The sequence below is a fragment of the Ceratotherium simum genome, chromosome 2 (genome assembly GCF_057802395.1).
Source record: "Ceratotherium simum simum isolate JZ-2026a chromosome 2, ASM5780239v1, whole genome shotgun sequence".
NCBI classification, from domain to species: Eukaryota; Metazoa; Chordata; class Mammalia; order Perissodactyla; family Rhinocerotidae; genus Ceratotherium; species Ceratotherium simum.
In genome coordinates, this window is record NC_141901.1 from 85323360 (window position 1) to 85335677 (window position 12318).

Sequence of the window (12318 nt, forward strand, 5' to 3'; positions counted from 1 at the left end):
CATGAGGGCACCCTGTACATTCTCCTTTGCAACAGTCATCACACTTAATAACTTGTTAATACCTCTTTCCCCATAGACTGTAAGCTCTGTTCATTTAGTGGGAGCATACCATGTACCAGACAGGTTCTGCTCTAGGTGCCTGGAGTATGTCAGTGAAGAAAACACAGATCCTTACCTTTGCTTATTCAGCTTTGCACCCCTAGCACCTAGCAGAGTGCCTGACACCCACTGGCTCTCAATAAATATTCACTGAATGAATAAATGAATAAATTAGGAGGGGCAAGTAGAAACAAAAGAAAAAAAAAAACTGCAGAGAAAAGGAAATATTTGTTTGATCTCTTAACCCTCAAATTTTTATTAAAATTTTAATATGCTGATGATTAAAAAGGATAACCATTTTTATTATTTAAGTCATCTTTAAAAGCAGAAACGCTACCAAATATATTTTAATTCCAACTGTGAAGTATGGTCTGTGTTCTGAAGGCAGGACATGTGGTTCAGGATGAAGCATCTGCTGCTTCCTCAAACTAAATTTTCAAATTATATTCCCCGAGCTTAGCCTGTGTTCGCGTTCACCACTTTTCAAGAGGTGATTTTCCAAGGCAAGTCTTCTCCTGTAATTAGAGGCGTTGATTTTAAAGCTCATTTGGTTTTAGCGGCGAGGTTACAGGCTGCCATCCACATTGTTATTGACTCTCTCAATTAGAGGCAATGGCATTTCACCTCCATGCAAAATATTAGTAAATTAACAATCCCGCTCTGCATTCATTCGGGAAATCAGCTCTGCCTGTGATGACGAACGTGACAAGCAGGGAGTAAGCAGACACTCCAGTAATACCTTTAAGCCTTGCAAACACCAATTAAAACTCTGGCTCTGCACCTTACGGTTGGGGGTTGGTCTGTACGGTAAATTTCTTTTTCCATGACACATCGCAGAAGTCAGCATTGGTAATTTGCAAGAGAAACAAGCAACAACCCCAACAAAAAATACCCACAGAAACATCCACCCTGATTTTCTTGAATCCTTCCTGTTGCTCAACGTCTCTTTTAGACCATAAAATAAACTCTGGCATAGTGAACAATTTTCAGATCAGATTTACAACTCTCTTCACACGACAACTTTAAGGCAAATTCTAATAAATATTTCTTTTATAGTGTTAAAAAGACGGCAAAGAGATTATTATTCAAATGTCATGACTGTCTCTTTCAGATCTAAAGGCATCTCAGTCTAAGGAAGGGATTTTTAACCTGGGAATTGTTAGGTCACAAGAGCTCCGTAGACGGGCTTCAGTAGATTTACCTAAAATTTGTGAAAAACGTCTTATGTGCATTTTATTGGGCGGGTATGTGTCACTTTTATCAGGTTCTCTACAGGAGCTTGTAACCCCACTAGACAAGAATCTCTGGTCTGATGAGAAGGGCCCAAGGGCTGAGGCGAGGGCTCACCGAGGTCTGCCACCACCCAGCTGTCAAGAAGCTGCTCTGGTTTTAACATCTTCTATAACATGCTTTCTTCAGATGGCCAATGATCCTCTTCGTCTCCTCTGCAAATTAAAACTTGAATCTCTGATGTTGTGGGGATCATAAATTTAGCTGAATCTTCACCTCTAATGTCCTGTATTCTGACAACTGTATTAACTAATGATTCAGCCTCATCCTTCCTTGGCACTTGGAGTATCATTAACCACAAAACAAACTAAACATTTATGAAAACATTAATATTTGCATTGTATTGATGGGGCAGAAAGATCAACACCTTCCATTTAAAGACATCACTTCTTTGTGCCAAGTCAAACCCTTAGGAAACTTTTTCATACTGTCAGAATCTCATTTCTTTATGTGATACATTATGAAAAACAAAGTTTGACTCACAATTTAAGTCCAATTTAACACCATTTCAACTGTGTGTGTTTTTTTGTGTGTGTGAGGAAGATTAGCCCTGAGCTAAAATTCAATGCCAATCCTCCTGTCTTTTTTTTTTTTTTTTTGCTGAGGAAGATTGGCCCTGGGCTAACATCCGTGCCCATCTTCCTCTACTTTATATGGGACACCACATGACGTGACAAGCAGTGTGTTGGTGTGCACCCGGGATCCGAACCTGTGAACCCCCCGGCCGCCGAAGCGGAGTACGAGCACTTAACCACTTGCGCCACCGGGACAGCCCCTCAACTGTGTGTTTTTAAGTCTATCAATTTTATTAGGTATCCAAAGACAGAAGAGTTGGGGAACTGGGCAAGTATTGCTTAAAATTATCCAAATAATCATTTCAAAATCCTTTTTCGGGGGGGGGTGGTTATAGAATTCTAGCCAAGGTTAAAATTGATCATCTTTTGTAAAATCAATTAAACTAAAATTAAAGTATTTTTATCATTATGGCTTAATAAAATCATATCAGGTCAGAATTATCGATTTTTTCATTGGATCTGCACCCCCAAAAAAGCCAGTTTTTTTTTTGTGAGGAAGATCAGCCCTGAGCTAACATCCAGGCCAATCCTCCTCTTTTTTTTTGCTAAGGAAGACCAGCCCTGAGCTAACATCTATGGCCAATCCTCGTCCTTTTTTTTTTTTTTTTTCCCTTTTTCTCCCCAAAGCCCCAATAGGTAGTTGTATGTCACAGTTGCACATCCTTCTAGTTGCTATATGTGGGATGCCGCCTCAGCATGGCCTGACAAGTGGTGCGTCGGTGTGCACCAGGGATCCGAACCCAGGCCGCCAGTAGCGGAGCACGCACACTTAACCACTAAGCCACGGGGCTGGCCCCAAAAGCCAGTTTTTTAAAGAAAGGGGATTTCTAAATGAGAACATGAGCTAATTAGAAATCTGAAAGATCATTCTTGTATTAGACATGGAAAAGTAGAGCTAACTTACTGTCATGATGAGTCCCTTCTCCTGGAAGTATTTAACCAGTGGAGCAGCGTTCTGCTTGAAGTTCATTAGTCTCCTTTGGGTAGCTTTCAGATTGTCATCAGGCCGCCCCTGTTGTTCTGCACGCTTCTGTAATCTTTCTTTGAGCCTCTGATTGGTGCAAGCCAGGAATACCACCAAGTCAGGAGTGCAGATCTGTGGAGAGCATCAAACCAGGAGACAGGCATTCAGCACACCAACCAATGCAAGTGTGGGCAATGGCATTCGTCTCTTTTGGTTCTGTCGAGGCTGCCATATTTTTTGGCCCTCTATGTTTTTGCCAGCATCTTTCCAGGCCTATCTCTGCACAAGGCCAGGAGGAGCCATTGCCATGATAGTCCATGTAAATGGCATACCCCAACCCACGCAGCTGTATGCAGTGGCATAAGTGCTTAAAAGCATGGATTTTAGACTCAGATCATCCTGAGTTTGAATCTAGACTCTGCCATCTATTAATTCTTTGTCCTTGGGCAAATGGTTCAATTTCTCTGATCCTCTGTTTTCTGATTTGTAAAATAGGGAGAAAAACGCCCCGTCTCAGTAGTTTAGTATTTCACAATTTTTAAAAATCTTTTAAATAGCTTTTGAGAAGCCTTAACAAGTTAAAAAATCACTTTGTAATTTTTGTGTGATATACGATAAGGAAGTTATCTGAAGTTAAAACTTTTATTTTATCAAATATCAAATAAATTATATAAGGAAGAAGACAATACTTGACAAATAAATTAAAATGATATACTGTGCTTGGTATGGTCATAATGTGTATCAAAATATGGAAAAAATCTGAACTACTAGCTCAGTATCAAATGCAGATAAAAACTTCTTGCATTTTGAAATTCTTGCATTTTTCACTTAAATAGATTAAATGATTTACTTTGATACATTTCGTGTTTTGTTTCAGGCTGCAAGGTAAGTGCTTTTCTCTATATAACACAATGAGGTCATGGATAGACTTATATGTGTAATCACTATATTTTGTCTTTTACTAATGGCTTTTGACATACCAGAGACAGCTTGAAATTTATATAAGATTTTTTTACACTTGATTTATTTTTTTTAATTTTTAAATTAAAAGGCCTTTAAAAAGCAGTTTTAGATTTACAGAAACTTGAGTGGAATGTCTAAGTTTTTGATCAAGGAATGTAACTTCATTCATAAAAATGACTGGTGTACATCTGCAAAGTTATTTAATTTTATAATTAACTTACTATCTTTCCTTGGTATAAATTAAACAACATATAACCGGGAATAAAAGAAATTAAAATGCAGAACAGGTGAGACAACCACCTGTGGTCAGCTAGGGATAACCAGCTGCCTGCTCAACAGAGTGACCACGGCCACCACACATTTATCTGATTCCTAGTTACCCTCACATACGTCCACTCGTTATGGCCTCATGTTCTCCAATGGTGCTCTGTTTTAAAGGAAAAAGTATTTACATTGTTTATTTTTTTCCCCAAAGTTTAAAATAGAAGCAGACACTATTCTGTTTCAAAAGACGTGAGGCCCCCTAGAAAATTTTCATGAAATTCACTTGTAAAATGTTGAGAACTGTCACCGAACAAAGCAGCTGTCATAAGATCCTTGGCACACTTTCTCTTAGCCTATGTTCTCAAAATATATTTGCTAATTGAATTAATCAATAAATAAATGAGAACAAAAACTGAGATATCGCTTTTGTCTACATGGAAGTAAACTTCCCAATTGCTGATTTTGTTTCTCCCACTGAATCACCTAAATCAATCTTTTGCTTTTCTGTCATTATATAAACAAGTCAATTTTCCCCTCTCCATTTCATTAAAGTCCCTTACTGAATGATTGTTCTGCTAAAAAGAACCTATGACTGTCCTTGATAAGCAAAGACGTGTTCACTGTGTCAGACTGCAGAGTGAACTCATTTTAACACTCTTGTTCTTAACTGTCAGGACTTTTGACTGCCCTATTTTTTATGAAGACGTGTTAGAAGGTCTAGACCCCATAATTCAGACCAGCTACACTGTCAGAAACTAGGAAGCAAACACTTTAAGAAAAAAAAGAGAGAGAGAGAAGAGATCACAGTTGAAACAAAAACTGGAATCACAAAACTAAGAGATGGAAAAAACTTAGAGGTTCTGTGACTCAAATTAATGGCAAACCTGTAATCATCTCCACACTCTCTTGACAAATGACTTTTAAACTTGGAACATTTAACCTTGAATGTTCTGCCTGAGCATTTCTTCTGATGGGTACTTACTACTTATGAGTAGCCCCTCTCATTGTTGGATGACTCTCATAACTGGTAAGTTCTTTCTAATACTGGGCTAAAATCTGCTTCTCTATTCTGCCTACAGGGAAAACATAAAACAAATTATTTCTTTCACCCACTAAACATTGATTAAATGTATACCATTATCACAGAGACTAGACTAGATCATAAAAGGAAAAAAAGATAGATAACTGGACTTCACTATCATTTAACACAGAGATAATTTCTGGGCAGTGTTTTTAACAAACTATGGGGCTGGGGTCAAAAACCGGAATATGGGGCCCACCAAGAAGGAGGAACTCTAGAAAGTACCTCTAGGATTTCGGTTGGAACCCTAAAGGGCTATAGCATCAAAGTATGGGTGAACCAGCCCTCACAGGACTGAATCCCATTTAGAATCATCATTATATTAAGGTGATTAAATGTGTTTAACAGCCAGGTAAGCATAGCTGAGAGAGAATCAGTGAACTAAAAGTTCAGAAGAAAATACCTAGAATGAAGCAAGGGAGAGAAAGCGATAGGAAAAGTACAGAAAAGAGCAAAAGAGACATATGAGACATGGTTAGAAAGTCCTAGAGAAAGAAAAGAGAAAATGAAGAAGCAGTATTTGAAAATATAACAGCTAAGAATTTTCCAAGCTGACAAAAGACATCAAGTCCCAGATTCATGAAGCAATATAAACAACCAAGAAGAGGAAACAGAAAACTCAGATTTAAGTGCATCACAGTAAACTGCTGAAAGCCTAGACAGACCAAAAAAAAATCCTTAAAGCAGCCAGAAAAAAGAAATGAAAGATTATCTTCAGAGAAGCAACAATAAGACAGATAGCTAAATTTTAAAAGAAACAGTGAATGCCAGAAAATAATGAAATGATTATCGTTAAAGTGCCAACCAAGATTTTTATATCCAGTAAAAATACCTTTCGAAAAGAGTACATACAGACATTTTAAAACAAACAAAAACTGAGAGAATTTGTCATCAGAAATTCTACACTACTGGAAATATTGGAGAGTATTCTTTAGGTAGAAGAAAAATGATTTAGGATGGAAAGTTGGCCCAGAGGAACAAATGAAGAGCAATAAAACGGTAAACATGCGAGTAAACCTCCATGAATGTTGACCTTATAAAAGGGTACTAAAAGTATTTTGTGGTATTTAAAAATAAAGATAAGCCATGAGGCAGGTAAACAAAGTTCAGCTGTTCTAAGGTCTGGTTCAGGAAGTGGTAAAAGTACTGATTTCTATGAGATGTTAACAAGTTCATGATGCATGTCATAATCCCGAGAATGAGTGCCAGCAAACTCTTTCCGTGAAGGGCCAGATAGCAAATGTTGTAGGCTTTGCAGGCCATATGGCCTTGGAGCATGAAAGCAGCCACAGAAAGAAAAGTAGGATCTGGGGACTGGGAATGCAGAGGAGGAAGGCAAGGCAATGCAAAGGTGCAATGTTGAGTTAGGCACTGCGACAGGAGACTGGGAGTCCACGCTGCTGGGGCTTCGGAGGGGACACCTGTGAGGAGCCTTTATCCATCAGACCCTGTCCCCTATCGGTCAACAGTTACCTCTTGGCATGTTACTTCCCTGATACTTTCACACTGTGTATGTGTAAGTCCCAGGGCAGAAAGCCAAACACACACAGTGAGTTGCTGCACATCACACTGGCGCAAAGCTGGTCACAGCAGCAATGGCCAAGTAATAGGTGGGCTGAGAGAATATGAGGTGGGGCATCAGAGGTGCTTGATATAGCAGCATACTTTAAATATGCAGATATAGAAAGCTAAAAGTAAAAGGATAAAAAAGACATACAATGGAAACGTTAACCAATAGAGAGCTGTTAAACTATATAAATATCAAACCCAATTAAAAAATAGGCAAAGGACTTGAACAGACATTTCTCAGAAGACGACATACAAATGACCTACAGGTACATGAAAAGGTGCTCAACATCACTAATCATCAGGGAAATGCAAATAAAAAACACATTGAGATATCACCTCACACCTGTTAGAATGTCTATTACCAAAAGAAGAGATAACAACTGTTGGCAAGGATGTGGAGAAAAGGGAACCCTTGTACAATGTTGGTGGCAAACGTCCATAGGGCGGCCACTATGGAAAACAATATGGAGCTTCCCCCCAAAATTAAAATTACCTCATAATCCAGCAATCCCACCTCTGGGTATATATCCAAAGGAAAAGAAGTCAGTATCTCAAAGAGATATCGGCACTCCCAGGACGGTTGCAGCATTATTCACAAAAACCAAGATATGGAAACAGCCTAAATGTATGTTGACGGATGAATGGATAAAGAAAATGTGGTGTATATATATATAGGCAACGGAGAATTATTCAGCCTTTAAAAAGCAGGACATCTTGCCATTTGTGACAACATGGATGAACCTGGAGGACAATATATTAAGTGTAATAAGCCAGACACAGAAAGACAAATACTCCATGATCTCACTTATATGTGAAATCTAAAATAGTCAAACCCACAGAATTCTACTACAGACAGTAGAATGGTTGCTATCAGGGGCTGAGTGGAGGGGGAAATGGAGAGATGTTGGTCAAAGGGTACAAAGTATCAGTTATGCAAGATGAATAAGTTCTGGAGATCTAATGTGCATTAATATGACTATAGTTAACAGTATTGTATTGTATACTTGAAATTTGCTAAGGAGGTAGATATTAAATGTTCTCACCACAAAAAAGAAAAAAAAGAAAATGATAACTATGTGAGGTGATGGATATGTTAGCATGATTGTGGTGATTATTTCATTATGTATATGTATATCAAAACATCAAGTTGTACATCTTAAATATATACATTTTTTTTTGTCAGTTATACCTCAATAAAGGTGAAAAAAACCATACAAATATCAGACAACGTAGTAGACTTTAGGAAGAGAAGTATCACTGGAGCTAAAGACCGTCATTTGATTATGACAGGTTTATATAATTATACCAGTTTAATTACCCGGGAAGAAACAATAACTCAACTTGCATGATCTAATAAGACAGGCTCACAGTATACAAAGCCGAACTTGGACAGAACTAAAAGGAGAAAGTCACAAATCCACAATCATAGTGGGAGATTTTAGTTGTGCTCACTTTTTTCTTTTTTTTTTGTGAGGAAGACTGGCTCTGGCTAACATCCATTGCCAATCCTCCCCTTTTTCCTGAGGAAGATTAGCTCTGAGCTAACATCTGCGCCCATCTTCCTCTATTTTGTATATGGGATGCCACCACAGCATGGCTTATGAGTGGTGCGTAGGTCCGGGCCCGGGATGCAAACCTGCAAACCCCGGGCTGCCGAAGCAGAGCATGCGAACTTAACCACTACACCACCAGGCAAGCCCCGTGGGAGATTTTAATATATCTTTCCAAGTAACTGGCAGAACAAGTAGCAAAAAAAAAAAACCAATAAAGATATAGCAGTGTTTAACACAATTAATAAATTGATATATATTTATAACACTACAACCATTAAGTTGAACACCAAGTCTTTTATTTATTTATTTATTTATTTTTTATTTTTTTGTGAGGAGGATCAGCCCTGAGCTAACATCCAATGCCAATCTTCCTCTTTTTTTTTTTTTTTTTTGCTGAGGAAGATTGGCCCTGGGCTAACATCTGTGCCCCTCTTCCTCTACTTTATATGGGACGCTGCCACAGTATGGCCTGACAAACGGTGCATCGGTGAGTGCCTGGGATCTGAGCCTGCGAACCCAGGACCGCTGAAGCAGAACGTGCCCACTTCACCACCACCCCACTGGGCCGGCCCTGAACATAAAGTCTTTTAAAATACACACAGAAAATTTATAAAAGTTGACCTCATTCTGAGCCATGAAGGAAATCTAAGCAAATTTCAAATGATTGAAATTACACAGATTATCTTCAAAGACTACAGTGAAAATAAGCTCTGCATAAATGATAAAAATATAAATAGAAAAATCCCGTGTTTGGAAATTAAGCAATATACTTCAAAATAATTCTCAGGTCAAACAAATTACGATGGAAATAGAAAATATTTTTAATTAAATGATAATGAAATTTTGACATTCCAAAACTTGTGGGATGTAGCTAAATCCATATCTAAAGGAACATTTATTGCTTTAAATGCATACTGTAGAGGAGAAAAGGAAGGTTGAAATTAGTGATCTAAGCATCCATTTCAAAATTATAAAAAAAGAAAAAATTAGATCCTTTTAGGTCTACTAAAAAGTAGAGAGAAGGTAAAGACAAGAGCAGAAATTAATGAAATAAACATTTTAAAGCTAAGGGGTTGACTCTTTGAAAAGACTAATAAAATTGATAATCCCTGGTGAAACTAATCAAGAAAAAGAGAAAAGGCACCAATAAGTATTGAGAATGAAAAGGAATGCATCTCTAAATAACCTACAGAGATTAAGGTGGTAAAAAAGGACATTAAGAACAGCTTCATGAAAACAAGTGGGAAAAATTACACGAAATGCACAAATTTCTAGAAAAACACAACTCCCCAAAACTGACAAAAGAATAAACAGAAAATCAGAATGGTTCTATATTTATGAAAGATATTAAATCCATAATTAAAAACTCTAACACAAAGAAAACACCAGACCCAGATGGCTTCCCCAGTGAATTATACCAGACACTAACCTAACAGAAACTCTTCTATTAAATATGAAAAGAGGGAATACTTTCCAGTTCATTTTATGAGGCCAGCATTATCTCGAATCCAAAGCCTGACAAGGACATTAGAAGAAATAAGAATCACAGGCTAATCTCACTCATGAATGTAAATTCAAAAATTCTAAGTAAAATACTAGCAAATCAATCCATCAATATATAAAAAAGATTATATACATCATGACCAATTGGGGTTTATTCCATGAAAGAAAAATTGGTTTACCTTTCAAAAATCAAGCACTGTAATTTACCAAACCAATGGAATAAAAGAGAAAAATCATATGATCACCTTAACAAATAAATATAGAAAAGGCATTTGGTAAAACTTAACATTCATTCATGATAAATAATCTTATTAAACTAGGAATTTGAGAGAACATCCTTAATATGATAAAGAATAAATACATAAAATTTATAGCAAGCCTCATACTTAACTGTGAAATGCTGAAACCTTCCCTCTGAGATGAAACAAAGATGCTCATTATCATAATTTCTAGTCAACATTATAATAGAGATTTTAGACAGTACAATATGACATGAAAAAGAAATAAAACATAGGATTGAAAAGAAAAATACAATAGTCATTTTAGACAATATGATTGTACATGTAAAAAATCCAAAGGAATTTAAAAGCCATTAGAATAAATACCCAAATTTAGCATGGTCTTTGCCTACAAGGGCAGTAAACAAAAATCAATTTTATTTTTTCTATATACCACCAACAAACAATTTAAAAATGAAATAAAAATGTTTGTTAAATAACCAAAAAAAAAAAAATTAATTACCTAGGGGAAAAATCTAATGAAAAATGGTACAAGAATACTACATAGACCTTGGCAGAAAATAAAGATTTAAATAAAATGAAGCATATGCCATATTCATGAATGGAACACTTAAAATATGTCAATTCTTCCCAAATTGATCTATAGAGTCAATGTAATCTTTAAATTCCAGCAGGTTCGTTTTTTTGTCTATGTGTGGGAATTGAAAATTTGACTCTGAAATTCATTTGGAAATGCAGAGGCCCAAGACTAGCTGAGGCAATCTTCAAGACAGTCTTGAAGATAAAGAATAAAGTGATAGAACTTATCGCCAGATAGTTCAATTCATTACAAGTATATGGTAATTAATACAGTGTGGTATTGGTTTTAAGGAAGACCCATAAACCATTGGAACAGAGAGAGAACTCAGAAACAGAGCCACTGCCCAAATAAATGGGCATAAGATTCACGACAAAGCTGGCTCTGCAATGCAGTGGGGAAAAGCACAGTCTTTTCAGTAAATGGTACTGGGACAACTGGATGTTCATATCACATCAATGACTCTTGACTCCCTACATTATATGATATGCAAAAATTCATTCCAAATGGATTTTCAGATCTAAATGTGAAAAGTAAAATGATAAAGATTTTAGAAGATAACACATAAGAACATAGCTTATAGATCTTAGGGTAGACAAGGATTTCTTAAATAGGACCTAAAATACCCTAACCATAAAGGAAAAGTTTGATAAAGTGAATGGGTTTAAAATAAAAAACCACTTTTACTTATTAAAGTACACTATTAAGAGAATGAAAATGTCAGCTACATTTTCATTCAGAGAAGATATTTGCAACACATATAACCAACAAATGGCTTGTTTCAGAAATATGAAAAGAGTTGTTACAAATCAATAAGAAAAACAGAAAACACAATAGAAAAATGGGCAAGAGGTTTGAACAGGCATTTTTTTTTTTACAAAAGAGGATATCCAAATGACAAACTAATTGAAAAGGTGCCCACATCATTAATAATCCAGGGAATGCAAACTGGAACTACACACCCACCGGAATGGCTAAAATTTAAAAGACCAAAACCAACAAATGTTAACAAAAATATATAGCAACTGAAGCAAGTTTGTGATAACTCATAGAACAGCACATTCATAATCTGTGTACCTATTATGTGCTAGATTCTATTCTACATACCAAGGACTAATAACGAGCACATCAGGTATGTCCTCGCCCTGATGGAGCTTATGGCCAATTAGCAGAGACAAACTTTAATCAAAGCATCTCACAAACAAATACAAAACTGTAACTGTAGTAAGTACCACAAGATAGAGGTGGAGTAGTTGTTACTGTGAGAACATATAATAGGGAGATCCAATCTTATCATGGAGGTCATGGAAGGCTCCAATGGGGAATTGACAATTGAGCTCAGATGGGAAGATGAGGAAAGATTAAGTAGACAAAGAAGGGGAAGGAAGAGTGGTCTTTTCAAGAGAACAGAAATTCATACAGAAGGGCAGGCATATGACCTAAGAGGAATGCGACACCCAAATTTTACATGAAGTATGCAGCTCACAAAATGAGAATATTTTAGACATCATTCTCCTAGAGAGGAGATAATCTAAATAGGTAGGCAATGTTTTTTTAGGATAGGAGAAGTAATGAATGTCTTGTTGGCGGATTTCTCCAAATTAAGTTTACAAGTGGAATATTCTAGACACTGGAACAGAC

At 36.7% G+C, this 12318-nt stretch overlaps 1 protein-coding gene across 1 annotated transcript in view; it reads right to left on the minus strand.

The window, feature by feature from the left end:
* AK5 (adenylate kinase 5) overlaps window positions 1-12318 on the minus strand; it is a 229497-nt gene that overhangs the window by 179109 nt on the left and 38070 nt on the right. The window contains exon 6 of the mRNA XM_004431516.3: window positions 2869-3060. Coding sequence (XP_004431573.2) covers window positions 2869-3060 — 192 coding nt within the window. The remainder of the gene's footprint in view (window positions 1-2868; window positions 3061-12318) is intronic.